We start from the raw sequence: 15,400 nt of genomic DNA on the forward strand, positions 1-15,400 counted from the left end.
TCATTAAATATTCCGAACTTGGCAGAGTATCATCGGTTTGCTGTAATGTTTCTGAAATATCGCGCGTTGTTTCGTACGGAGCAGGTTTCCTGTACGCACATTTTGACGCGTAGCTATAAATTTAATCCTACGCATGTGTGGAATTTTCACTCAAATATAGCAGTACCTGTTGAACCAGATACACTGATCGAGTATTGTGGAAATAAGCCGTCAGGTATCCGCACCCGGTGCATCGCTGGGCCATCGTGATCTCTCCGGATACCGGGAAGGCCCAGCCCGAGGCATAACTGTGCAGTGTATGATACGTTCCTTTACACAAATGCAATATACAGGGTGAGGAAAAAGTGTGGAAGCCTCTAGAAATCTCGCGGGGTTCGATCAAGTAAAATTACCAAGGTTTGATCTTGGGTGATTTTTAACAAGGGATTCAATGGTGACCTTTGATTTGACCTTGAGCTTCATCTTCAATGTCAGTTTTAGATCAACTTTGATTTTTCAAATGGGAACCCCCATTTTTGGTGCAAAGATCGGAAAGAGAGGGAAATCTTACGTTTAAATATATGTGTTAAAGTGTAGGGTTAATGCAACCTCTATGGTTTAAATAAAGGTCAAAAGTATGCCTGGTAACAATATAACGCGGCAAATTTTGAGGATTCGCATCTCACCCGAAATATTTCACAGAAAAGTTGTCAGGTTTGGCTAGGAAGATCAAGTTCAAGGTCAAATCAACGGTCACCGTTGAATCCTTCCTTAAAAATTACCTAAGATTCTATACCTTGGTAATTTTTTTTCAACGAACCCCGTGAGATTTATAGTCGTTTCCGTACCTTTTTATCACCCTGTATATATGTACTTACAAACCTACCTGCTGCGACACTCCGAAGAGTGAAGCATATTTGGCACAAAGCCGCACCTAGGATAGAAATGAAACTGCGTGCCTAGGAGACATTTTACACACCATGCAGAGTGATTCATGAATCCATGTCGTAATTTCATCTGTGTAATGCGTCAATTATTCGCAGTCTTACCGACCGTGTTATCCGGATCTTCTCTCCCTTTCAAATTCGTACGAAAGTATTATAATATATGTCTGTGTCATGCACCAAAAACAGCCACCTGAACAGTAGAAAAAATTTTGATGATGTTATTTTAATTACGCTAATCGCACATTTGGCCGAGGTTATTGTCATTGTCATCTTACAATAATCGCTCGAATTAGTGACAATCGACTAACTTGAACGTTCCACTTGAATATTACTCAAAGAGGTTACGCAGTTCTGAAGAATTTTGGTACGGAATTTTCTGGTATTAAATTTCATCAGAGAATTGTTCCCGCGAGTGAGAAATTTAAGTATATTTTATAAGCAATAGAATCGAATGATTTTTATAATCATCAGATTCTGCACGATGCATAATTAGATATGGTGTGAGGCCGAGGCTTGATTAACTGTTCATTTGTGGGATTAAAAATTAAGTAAAAATAAAATATTCAACGATTTTAACTAATATTCCTGCGACTTTGGCCGCACCTTACTCCAAGTTACTGCCACAGCAAGACCCAAGTAGGTTGGCTGTTCTGCGTTGTTGGACCTTTATGGGAATAAAAAAGAGGGGAACGAGCCGAGGGGCAAAAAGGGAAGGCATAAGCGCAAATCGTGGGTATAAGATACAGTTAAATGAATACTCGATACATAACAAAAAATATTCTTATTAACTGCAGGAGATTCAAAGTGGATTCTTGCTTATACAGGTTGTGAAGCAGTTCGCACTAATTATCACAATTAATTGAGCTAGCCGTGAGATACGAATAGAATTAGACGATTAGACCAGAGATAATGTTGTAGAATATATGCTAAAACAGTTCTCGATAAATAACCTAGTTATACATAAATACATTTGAAAAAAATGAACCTCAGGAATTTTTTTTGTGAAATCTAGAAACACACAAATAATGCTAGTTTATAGTAATGCGTGTAGAGATTTCCCAAAAAATGATATATATTATATGAGCTACATTAAATGTACAAAAAGGTAAAACAGATTAGCCCACATACCTGGAAAAACTGGAAAACCTGGTATTGTCAAGGGATTTTTAATTTGATGATGGAAAAAACTTAAAATATCAGTTTTCTACCATGGAAATTAGAAATCATTTTTTTACGGTAACAAGTTTCCTTTTTTCCGTCGAGAATACAATTTGGCTCAAACAATATACGCAACTTCTAGGAACATTATATTTTTCTTCAATTCAAATTGAATTTGAACCGAACACAGAGTTAATAAGCTGAAAAATTGATGTTCTAGTGACTTACTAGAACTGAGAAAATATCAGGGAAAACTAGGTTTTGGGTCTTGGGGACATGGAAATGTGATGGTGATTTTTTCCCGAAAATTTGTGACCACCCTGTAAAAGTAAACGGACAATAAACAATAAACAATTTGATCAATTTGAAATGAATGGACAAATGTGATGAACGTTGCATAATGATCCAGGTTATCCAATTGTTCACCGCAGTACGCAATTGAACAGAACGATGCACGCGACGCGGTGCCGTGCTTCCGCATAGCGTCGTCATTGCGTCTTTTAATGTCACGCATGCGGCGTGCTTCACGCGGGCGTAACGCGACACGCGCAAATGGGCTCACGCAAGCGTGCAGAGTGCTTTAGCCGCAACATTGGACAGGAATCGGTGACCTCGTATGATGTGCATGTAGGGACAGCCGTATAACGCGATCATGTCAAACAGGAACTGGAACCGGAGGAAGTTGCGCGCGCTCGCAGCTCGGAATGCAACTGCATTTTCATTCTACGATTCGCTCCACGGTACGCTTTTAATCATCTTAATATAATGTCGAGTCACTCGCTCGGGGTTAGAAATAGTCATAAAGTTACATCGACTCTCTCTCTCTCTCTCTCTCTCTCTCTGCAGCTTCCCGTGTGGTATAATAATTGCACGGTTTTATCGAATTTGCATTCCGAATTAACCACGCGTACAGCAACCTTCTATTGTTGTGATCGAAGACTTCTCAGTTGTAAAAACAAATTTCTTCATCAATTAATTCCGTGCAGCGTCTTTTGAGGTATCGAATTACAATTGATTTTTGACATATTCATTTTTCATATATATATATATTTTCTTACTCATCATATATTCATTTTTCCATCGTCATCTGGTAAATTTTATTTTTCAATATTCACAAACAATAAGACTAAAGAATCATAAGAGCAAAAGTAGGACTGATATTGTTACAAGCTGTTTTCGCTTCAAGAAGCTACGGTAAAAGTGAACATAGACAATACATGTGTATTTATATATATACCTATATACATATATCTTAAATCTATCCTAGCAACGGCGGCGCACATAACAATGCGCATATATACAGATATAGAGCGAAACGTAGAAGTTGAGCAGGCATCGCTTTCCTGGCATTCAAGTCTCCCGCCGTCCCGCAGGGCTTTTAGCTTGTCAGAATAGTCAGACAGCCAGAAACGTTCGTTTCACGTCACAAGTTAGGCTTGGGTACATACGTGTAAGTAATCTTGAGAGATCGATCGTCGAGAAAGTCCTTCTTGCTCGAAAGAAGTAGGGTAAAGTCGAAGGGTCTTACATTGTATAATACTTACTTATATGTATAGATGTCAAATAGTTGAAATGATAAATGCTATCTAAGTGTGTATTATATTATACTGTTACATATATTGCACACGAAATACAATGCCTGCCGACGTGAGATAAGTTCAAGAACGATATTTTTCAATATTCTCGAACGGTTCAAGGCTAACGACTGTCCGAAACAAGTTTCTTAAAAACGGTACGAACTTCGAACGATCAGCGCAACACCGAACACCTTATGTTTACCGATCACAGGTGGGGAAGAGTCCCGGAAGCGGATGATGACCCGTGGCGATTCTCGCAATTAATACGACGCGACCTACTGACCCAGACTCGTTTATAATTTTCGGTTCGCCAAATAATTCCCCGAGGCTGGTCCGTGGGATGAGCGCTCCCACGAGCCGAATTATACTGTTTTCAGCATAAAAATATAATATGCGCAGTTGAATATGTGCCAACTTGTAGCCGGAGACTTAGCTCACTTAGCTGAAATGAATAATGAGAAAATTAACCACCACCATCAAATACGCGGATGGATAAGAGAGACAGTGAGAGTTTCTTTGAACAGGTGCGTTCAGACCTCTGTAGCTCAAAATTGACGAAGTCACGGGCCTTGTTAGGGCAATCATCTATGTAATCGATTCATTCGCGTCATGATAATCGGCATATTCTATAATATACGTGCAGATATTGAATATGAGGTTACATTTAATCGGGGCAATTTGGTCCCCGCGAATTTATATATAATTGTAAATATATGTGTTAATTGCTTTACTTTACATAATTCAGGAGACTTAATAATACCACAAAACCTTATTATTCTCATAAAACCAAGCAATAAATAGAAGTAAAATCAATTCAAGTAATATTTTGTAAATACGTATGAAGTCGGAGAACTTGTTCTGAATGTTCTGAAGTTGTTCTCAAAATATCGAGTTTTCTCTTTTTATGACATTTTCGTCATAAAAGTGATCCTAAAAACCAATATATATTGTCGGTTGGACAGGCTATAATTATTCAGGATTACAGACATATTTCTTGCCGTTGAGGGTCTCACATAACCATGTTCTTTCAGCAATAAACATGTTGTAACAATAAATATAAAGCGAGTGAAAAATGTTTTTGTGTCTTACTCAACCAAAGGAACAAGATTCTAGAATTACATTTTTTTGAATATTCCAACATAATGTTTTTGTTTAAGTACCACGTGACACGACGATTGATGTATTCCAATGTTTAAAAAATTTTTTTTTATTTAATAACAGTTCCCGCAATAGTTGTAAGCATATTTTGCAGCATTTCTGAGACTACTTAAGGATGAATTGGTCGTGTACCGTCTGAATGAAAAGTTGGGAAAAGGGAAAAAATCGATTGAAAAATCCCTAGTCATGTCATTTATAGAGCCAATGATAGAGAACACGAACGAAATATCATCCCTGCTACGTAATTACAACGAATCAGATAAAATTCGTAATGTCGTAAAGTAAGATATCAACGAATTGAGATAAGATTCGTGATTAGAACATCCAAAATGATTAAACTCTGATGTTTTTCATCCCATTCTTATTTTATTCGACACATTTTACTCGCTGTTTAGATTTCTACAAGTTGTCTGAAGATTACTCAAGAACGCTTACAGCATTATTTTATAGTTGTAACGCGCAAATGTGATTATTGCCTAGAAGATCTGCGGTACCTAACGTACTTATACACTTTTCTATTTTACTGAACTCTGGAGATAACTGATTCTAAAAAATCTTGAAGCAATCTCTGGAAATCTCTATGGTGAACAAAATAAGTCGAAAAACGTGAGAATCGAATGAAAAATATCAGAGATTATTCATTGTCAACGTTATAGCTGTAAAGCTTTGTTTCAAGACGTTGGTATTCCAATTTATGTAATTCGAATTTACTCGAATTCATTGCTATCGCATAGTAGGGACGTTGCTTCATTCGCGTTCACTGTCATTGGGCTGAATAACATTTTCTTTCTTTCTAACTATCGTTTGAGACAGTGGGGCCCGTAAATCCATAATACTTGATGTATGACAGGAATAAACGTCTGACCTTATAGTCCCTTAAAGAGCACCTGACCCTGCAGCGCATAGGTTGAATCTTCGCTGCAATAATGTTAAAAATTTCTGTATGGAATTTCCTACCCTGTACCTCAAGCTTTATCCGAATACAGAACAGTGAATTCGCCATACATTCTCACTGTTTATTCGATTTACAAATGCAACATATTTACCACACAATTTAGCAAATTCAAATTACTTTTTTCTGTTTTTCATATAAATCTTAATCGTAAATTCAAGGCAAGTAGATAGTAACTTACGTCGCTCCACCGAATATGTAAATTTTCAAGTTGGATTCGTAAATTGACAACTGTTTTGTGCAGTAAATGAGTACGGTAGGTAAATTCACAATAATTTTCAACGGTGTGTGAAGGTAAACTACAAAAGTGTATCTGCATAAATGTTTAATACAATACAGCGTCAGTCAAGGCTCGCGTTGTGGATCGTGGGCCCCAGAAGGAGTTTTGCGGGGCCCAGCGATGGGCCGGTTCGCCGGAGCCTCGGTGTCGCAGCTTAGTCAGTCCGGGCCCGACCGCCTAAGCTTCAACCGCCTGTCTCTCAGCCGCGCAAAGCCCAGTCCGTCGGCCCGGCTGTGGCTGTCCGAAACTACGCGAACCCGTCTTAGGCAATCGGTGTTTTGTGAGATCGCAAGTGCGGCGGTGCAGAAGTGAGCCGTGTGTTTTGTGAAACACGACGAGCCACCGCGAAACCGCGGCGCAGGGAACAGCGAAACGGCACCGGATTGCTGTGCCGCACCTAAGAATTCTTTCACCAACACAACGAAGTCGTCAGTCGATTCCCACAGTTACAGAGGCTCCCAACGCTGCGGGGAGACGCGACCGCATACCGCCGGGAGCGAGAAAGACGGAAACATTGCCGGAGCGGCGGCCATCATGGTTTGACCGTTTCTCAGCCAAGGCGGCGGAGCCTGAGCTGTGCGAGCTACAGCTGCTGCCGAGAAGTGAACGAGACAGTGTAGTGTGCGTGAAGTATAAGGAAACGGAAGAATACGTCGAGTGTGAGGTACAAAGTTATAAAAAGGACATAAATCGTTTGAAACAGTCTGCTACGTTTTTCATCGAGAGTGCGGACAGAGATTATCTGCATAATCAAAAGTTTGTTTATCAACCGATCTCCGTGTAACCTAAAAAGAGGTGAGGCGGTGAGGGGTGGGGGTGGTGGGGGTGGGGAAAGGATCGTGGCGCAAAATGAGAGGCGCCAATCAGGACAACGCTACACCTTACTGCCGGTGCAGGGTCCTGTACCTTGGGAGTTCGGTACCTCATGCTAGTAAGGAGGGATTGCTGGGGGTGCAGGAACCCTTACGGGAATTGTACCCGGAACAGGGAGCGCTGGGAGCGCGGGGGATTGATTCGTGGTTGAGCGTCTGGAGCAACGGTCTTCTGCTCGAGAACGTTGACGAGCACCGTAAGAAGATAACTCGATTCTTTCCGATCGAGGCTCTGCACTACTGCGCAGCGGTTAGGCATGTAAAAGGTGGGGGTGGCGGGGGCAGCGAGCCCTCGACTACGCGGTTTCTCCCCCTCGACTCGCCCTTCGCCAGAACGCCGAGCGCCAACCACCCGCCCCTTTTTGCCGCCGTGCTGCGGCGGACCTCGGGAATCAAGGTCCTCGAATGTCACGCGTTTATCTGCAAGCGCGATATGGCGGCCAACGCCCTCGTTCGCTGCTGCTTCCACGCTTACGCCGACAGCAGCTACGCCAAGGGCCTCGACCCCGTTAACGTAGCCCCGGCGCCCCCGGCTGCCAGCAGCCTCTATCACACCCTCGGTGGCTCGAGCACGACCCTCGACAGCCCGTCGCCGCCCCGCCTCGACGCGTCGACCGACGATCTCAGCCTCTATAACGGCAACGAGAACCACAAGGTCTGGGCTCGGGGTCGAGACGAGGTCGACGCCGTCTACCAGGATCAGCATGGCACGCTGAGGAGCACACGAGGCTCGCGACCCCGCCAGCTAGTCGCACCGCCCCCGCCGCCTCCGCCACCGCCGCCTGCCCAGCCCCTCATCCACGAGGAACTAGCCACCGCCAGGAGAAAGACTACCGCCAGCAGGAAACTGAAGAAGCGGAACCTCCGCGCTCACGAGGAACAACTCCTCCAGCACCATCAAGTCTACGCCAACGGACACGGACATCACACCCTCGGGCACCCCGTCCGGCAGCATTTCCACCACCCGCATCACTCGGTTCCGCAGAGCAGCCGATCCGTCGCCGGGACCCTCGGCAGGCCCGCGCCTGTTCTCCTGGTCCCCGCGGCGACCTTGCCGAGAAAGGCTCACCACGCGCATCCCCGTGGCGTAAGGCCCATTCCCACCGCAACACCGATCGTGCCGATTTACGCCCCGCTTCCTGTGCCGCCCCAGGCCGCCATGTACGGCGACGTACGATCGTACGGCACCATGAGGAACCGCGGGGCCCGACGACATCCGGAACCCGACAATTCGACTCTGGGAACGGCTAGAAGGCTCGCAGCTTCTCACGCCGACTTGACCGCCCCCGATCCGCAGCCCCAGGACAACGCGGAGACAGAGTCGCGGTTCGGGACTGGGATTTATCGCCGGAAGGGACACCTTAACGAACGGGCTTTTTCCTACAGCATTCGCGCCGAACATCGGAGTCGCAGTCACGGCAGCCTCGCGTCCCTCGGTTTCAGCGCTCAAAACGGCACCACTTTGCCCAAGGAGGACAAAAAGGATCGTGAAATCGCCCAGCTTGTTGCCGGGCTGAATTTGGACGACAGTCCTGAGAAGGGGGGCCACCATCAGAACTCCCCAGGGCCGTATTCTAGGGGCGTACCTGGCCCCGCTTCACATCCTCAGCCCCAACCAAGGCCAAGGCCTCGTTAGCACATATTTGCAGAAATTGTGCAGCCGAGCTGATTGTAGACTCGATCCGACCATGTATCGTTAAGGGGATGTGTCGGAGTGCCGGAGATGTGATAGCTGACCGTATTTCGTTACACTTTTTTACTCTCCGGAGTGACGAAACAGTTTCAAACTTTGGAAAATGATGCCATTTGTTGTCGCGCTTACAGTGTACTCGTTGAGAATAATGCCGCGAATTGATGTCGAAATACGAAAAATATGGAATTTACTTATTACTGGCGTCCATAACTTCAAAGCGAGTAAAAATCTGCTGCAAGTATTATATATTCATTGTGGTTTCGTTAATTTTTTTTAAACTTTTCTCAATTACCGCACAGGCACAACTGCTGCAAATACCATCATTCATCCAAGTTTCTAAGGATTTCATAACCTATTCTGGAGAGAAAAGAAGTTTAAAATACGATTCGCTCACTACGTCGGCACTTCGTAGTAAGCACTTGTTCTATCTCGAGGCAAAGTGATACGCGATTCCTGTTTTCATCATCGACGCGTAATCAACACTCGTGTACATACAAACATCATGGACGGTTTGTTCTCGTCTTCGTTGGATGACGTCAATCAAACTCGTCGTGTCATCGCGTATTCGTTTAACGCAGCGTTAGAATATACAAGGTTGAAATTTGAAACCTTAAAAACTCGATAATTCGCGATTTTAGAATTATATGAGATTCAATTCAGTGTTATAACGTGAAGCATGCTCGTATAGTTCTGCAAATGAAAGTCCGTCAAAGGCAAGTTAAGGTTACAAAATATCGTTTTTTCCACGATAGTTTGTTACTTTAACTTATATTACAAACTTTAACCTTGTGTTAGAATTCCATTAAAATATGTTTCCCGTGAGCAAGACAACGAATAACTAAAGCTGTGAGTTGAGTACCGTTACGTAATGTTTAGTCAACGCCACTGGGTGCGGTGTGGCCCAAGAACGTGGTGCATTGTTTGGTTCAAATAATTATACATCGAATTCGCAGAGTCTATTGTATTGCTAATATTGTAACAAGTATGTCTTGATATTCTTCTTCAACGCTTTCTGCGGTACAAAGACCAGCGCCGGAGAACTACGAATACAATATACGCATTACACAGTGTGTGTATGATTATTATAAAATAAACGATTCAATAAAAACGATCATGTGATAGCATCGTGATGCGTCTTCTTCTTTAGTCAATGCCGCTGCAGCGTACACGTCATGCTACATGATAATTATTATCGTGTCTAGGTAAATCATGCAGGTTCTCCATTTTCTTTTTTTAAATTCTCACATTCGTAAGCACTTTTAAGCCACTAAAGAACGTTCACTCTTAATTAGAATACACTATTTTACTCTAATTCAATCGGCCGAAATGTACCTCATCTAGAAAAGAAAAAGAAATTTGAATCAATCGTTGATCTTTCAATTGCAAAACTGACCGCGTTCACTTGTAAATAAAATATTTCATACGTACAACGTATTTGGTTAGTAAGATATATCGTAAGTAGTATTTGAACATGAAACACGATTCCATCTGTTATAATATTTGCACAGTGAAACACGCAACCGTTTGGTAATTTTGTCAGTCGGATAAAAATACCGATTTTATAATGTAATACCGATAACTCGAGTCTGCATGCCACGAGATGTTAGTAAGTTATGCATTCCTGTTCTAGATATTATTACAAGAAATTCATGCTAGTCGTTGTATTTCACACTCGCTCGCATCCGATGCCAATCGGTTGCGGCACCCTGCAATTATTGGTCTGAAACACGCGTTACGCTGCAGAAGAAAGAACTATTCAAGATTGCGTGCATTCGTCCGTGGATGTTGCAATTACACCCGTTAATAGTCGGAGAGGGTATACCTCGAAGTAAATTGCTAATTGCAAAATTTACCATGTCTTTAATCACATCGCTTCGACCATTAGTTAGAAAAATAACAGATGATTGATAACCGACCTGACCATAATTCAAATGAATGAATTATAAATACTTTCGGAAATTTTCGTCCGCAATGAAATCCACTTGTGCCAAAATTTCAGCTCTGAAATTCAGTCCCCGCACGATTCTATTCGGTACAAAATATTCCGGAACGAAGAGTGTGGGATTTCACTAGATGTAATTTGCATGACAATGTGATTTTGAATTCAGCACGTTTGCAGAAACGGAACGCTCGGCACATTCTAATATCGTCAAAAGTAACAAAAGGAATTCTTTGAAGCGGCGAGATTACTATTTCTGTAAAGTCTATTTTGAAAATCGAATGTGGACTGTTAATTCGCCGATAGAACGGTGACATTTATAAGCAACGCATGGCAAAGTCGTTCGTTCGCAAAATACCCGTTCGATTTACCGTTCAAATTCACTTCAGGTAATACGAAAAGGAAGTTACGTGACGAGTACAAACAGTCCTATATTATTTACTATTCGGTATGTCGGTTATCTTTTTTCTGCCCCACTCCCGGAGTCAATGACTTTCAAGTAAGGTTCGAGCATTAACGTCAAGCTCCGTTAGGCAAACGGATTCTACGGCAACCATATTCTCACTATGGTCGAGGCTAGGCCGCGATATGAATATAGAAACTGCTTGGCAGGCCAGGTAAAAACTTCTTGAACCCTTAGCTCCAGGGTACCTTGAGGCGTTTTAGTTCTGTGCATTCCGCGCGAAGATGAATATTCCGCCATTTTTCTACTCTCTGCAAACTTTCTTCAATTTCTTGACAAGCGTATCGACATCGAATTCCGATCGACAAGATATGTTCGGTGAGTTCTAATTACTTGAACGTAAATTGTGACGATATTTATGTCTTCCCGAAGCTGAAAACTCATGAAATATGGATTATGAAAAACCTTGTGCGTAATATTTTATTCCAATATTAAATATTAAGGTTATTGTTGTGCCTGTAGAATATATTTTTATTGTTACTTTTCTCGCAGAAATTACGATCTTATATACATCGAAGTAGTTATGCTTAATTAGTATGTAACTATCTTCACTAAATTTTTTTTATATATATTTATATATATACATATATATATACGAATAGGCATCAATAAATATAAATACATAACTTACATAATATAATATATCTATGTATAATAGTAATGCCGTAATATTCTCGTTACATGTGTTAGAGCGTGCACCGATAGGAATGTGCCATCCAGTATGCGAAAAAGACTCATCTAATAATGTTATCTAAAGGAATAATAATAACAACAAAAATAATAACAATTATAATAACAAAGTTAACCGTAATAATTACACTAATAATAATGATTGTATATGTGAATATATTATTATACATGCGTGTTATGCAGGTAATAAAGAGACAATAATAAACGTATAGTATACAAACCGATCATCGAAGTCATTCATAAAGTTTGATCCCATGTACCTATGCTATTCTATGACAAACAATTCACTGACAGGTTCCAGCCATATTGAGTACCTTGAAATCAACATTTCTAATTACTTATTTAGATGAATTTTTACAAAATAAACGCACTGCCGTATCATATTGTTGGAAAAATCATTTCTTCACATTATTTTCATAATTTAACATTGTGCGATTTTATTACACTTGTCTTATGTTTTTCGCGACAGTTTAAATCTATTTACTATTCACGTACGTATAATTCATTCTCGCTGTGTTGGCAATGCAGTGTATATATGTATATAAATACAGTTGCGGTTGTAATACATTATGAAAAGGTGGACGACGTTGTGAACAACTCGCGTTGTGCAAGCCAGGAGCGCGGCGAAATATATATATATATATATATATGTATATATTATGATTTCTAACTATGGTGCAAGAACAGAAACAAACTTATGAAAACTATAGTCCTTTAGGAGAATATATTAGGCAACGATTTTGAATTCACCAAGTGTTATGCAATATATTCTCTATGTAAGCTTTGCGCCCAACTATACGTGTAGATGAAAATCACCGACTTCTGAACAAAGAAATTGCATAAGGTGTGCATTAACTAGATGTAGACAATGAAACTGGTGAATTTTCAGAACTCATCCTGTAAGCTGGTACGTTCGTTTATTTTTTATTATATTCAGTAATTTTTGGTATTTGTAGGTACTAGAACAAATGACAACTTATATACAGTATACAGTATCATAAATACGGGCATCTCTCTCGCGATATTGAAGAATTACAACTGCGCACCACTCCCAATACGTATGTCGAAGGCATGATAATGTGTATAATTAGGCAGAATGTACGTTTCATCTGAAGAGGAATGTTCGTAGTCGTTGCCATATTTGGAACTTTACGGGTAATCAGCAAACGTCGAGAAATATTGCTGAACAGTGAACCGTAAGCACCTTCTGAAATTACACAGATTGTCTATTCGAACTTACGGTTAGTATGTGATTGGAACAATTACACAGCTCAACAAAAAAAAAAAAGAACTTTTTTGTTGCCCTGATTTTTTCCGTGTATTTTAGTGCTTTAGGTCGTAGAGTTTACGAATAAAATCATGATTTTATTCGTAAATTCTTCGGTCTCAAACACCGTAATTCCAAAAATTGACTTAAAAGTTTTTGTTACCATTTTTTAACTAAATATTTTACTAAATTTCTTTTGCTAATTCGTGTAGTATTTTTTTGATAAACTTTAGGTATTTATAAATAACGATTTTTTCTTCTAAATCTTGCTTTTCTGAGTCATATATGAAAATGTCGACAAAATAAATAACTGGACCTAGTTTTTGAAAAACTAAACTTACTCCGAAGCTTACTAAGACCACTCAAATATTAAGAGTAACAAAACCACTGATGACCAGTGTTATTATATAGGCACGATCGTTAGTAAACGGACCATCACATCTGCCTTATCTCTCTGCCATTGCAAAAAACTTGGGATTCATTAAAATTCCTGAAATCAACCGGGACACAAGTTTCATCCAAAACAAAATTTGCAAATATTTTCAGGAATGGATGTACGAGAGAACGGATTTCTTGTGAGCAGGAATATAGTCAAGCCGCTGAAGCCAATCAGATGAAATTTGCACAGAACACTGTTCTTATGGTGAAGATGTGCCAATAAGGTCTTGAACCCAATCGCATTTCTGCTTTCGAAACGTTTAAACGACCTTTGCAATATGGTCTTTCAACAATAAAATAAAATGTTGGGAACTTTTTGGAAATGTTGTTTCTCGTAAGGCTGGGTGCGAATTTTTTTTTTAGTAGGACTCCAGTCGAACCGCTGAATCGATTTGAACAAAATTTGTTTGAAATTATGTTTTTGTTGTAGTGAAGAAGTGCCAATAAGGTTTTGAACTCAATCACACTTATGGTTTCGAACCGGAAGTCGCTATAACTTGGTCACTTTCATTTTCAGATTACGCAACTACCTTTGCCATACATCTGAATGATATTTTTTGATAATTGAACAGAAATTATAGCTTGTACGACGGAATGAAAACAACAGAGTTATAACGTCATACATGGTAAGATATATCTTTAGACAATCAATAGACCGAATTTCCACTGCCGGTAACAATTGTAATTTTCATTTTTAACGGAAATAAAAAAGGTTAATTTATATATTTAAACCTGCAATGTACGATTGTACCTTATGCAAAAAAGCGATGCTCCAATGCTCCTAAACCAGTCAACAGTTATCGTTGAAATTTGTGTGACTCATAGCCCCGGTCAGTTCTTAAAAATTAGAACGATGTCGACAAAACTGTTTTCGAGTTACAACGAGCCTTGAAAATGATGAAGAAATTCTTCTCTTTCTTCGTTAGAAAAGAACGATCACGAGTCCAGTCGAATCGGTAACGCATCGGTTTAAAATTTGGAAGGTGGCTTGATCTCATCGAAATTTCGAACACTGCCGATTCTAAGCAAAATCAGACGACAGATAAGAAAGTTACCGACTGTTTGATTATGCATTACTTGGTGCTTTGTCTGACCTTCAGAAGTGTGATGAAAGGAATGAGGAAAAAGATCGTGAAATGCATATTTCAAATCGGTGGACCGTAACCTAGGTTCGCTTCAAGGCCTGAGGCTGATCCTCAACAATATCAAGGTATAAATTGACCATTTCGATTCTTGCATGACTTTCCTCAATTTTCCAACTTTGGGGTTTCTTCGTTTATGCTTCGGAAAGAAAATTCCGTAGTTCCATTCTGTTTGACAATGTCTATTCGTCAGTAATATCAAACACGTTACGAGTAATCGTCACATTAATTACATATCGACGCTCCACATAACTGTTTATGTCTACCACGAGTACTTGCCAGTTCAGACGTCGTCACTAATTTCGTCCGTTTGCTCCAATTACTATTTTCTCGGTCGAGTCAATTTCTCGCTTAATTATCCCTCATTCGTCACATGGAGCTGCAGCACCATGTCGAAATCAAGTCTGTGGTTGGAATTATTTATTCCTCAGGAGATTACCGGCGAATAAACACACAAGGCCAAATGAACTCGACATGAGAAAATTCATAAGACAATTGGTAAATAGCACGGGAATTGCAAAATTCTGTGCAATAATTCTTTGCTTGGGTTTACTACAACTGGTGTACCTAATTTTTTGGTGTAAATACTCATAACATTTTCTTTGAGTCCACGTGTTTCCCCGTGTAAGCTGGAGTGATCGAGTGGTAAAGTGACGCGTATCATCTGTTGTGTTATTAAGTCATAACATAGATGATTGCTGCGAAACGGACTTGATCCTACTACGCGAAATGATCAGCCATAACGGGTCTGAAGTTTGACGAGTAATTTACATGAACCATTGACCAGAACCACGGCAAACATTGAACTGAGTCCTCTGGCTCATTAAATAATCGTAAACTAAAAT

General features: G+C 40.5%; 1 protein-coding gene across 1 annotated transcript; it reads left to right on the plus strand.

The window, feature by feature from the left end:
• The first annotated feature begins 6,171 nt into the window (after nucleotides 1-6,171).
• On the plus strand, nucleotides 6,172-11,928 carry LOC124297308 (uncharacterized). The gene has a single exon (XM_046748208.1). The coding sequence runs from the start codon at nucleotides 6,901-6,903 to the stop codon at nucleotides 8,557-8,559; it is 1,659 nt and encodes a 552-aa protein (XP_046604164.1). The 5' UTR covers nucleotides 6,172-6,900; the 3' UTR covers nucleotides 8,560-11,928.
• Nucleotides 11,929-15,400: the final 3,472 nt, after the last annotated feature.

This window comes from Neodiprion virginianus, chromosome 2 (genome assembly GCF_021901495.1).
Source record: "Neodiprion virginianus isolate iyNeoVirg1 chromosome 2, iyNeoVirg1.1, whole genome shotgun sequence".
NCBI classification, from domain to species: Eukaryota; Metazoa; Arthropoda; class Insecta; order Hymenoptera; family Diprionidae; genus Neodiprion; species Neodiprion virginianus.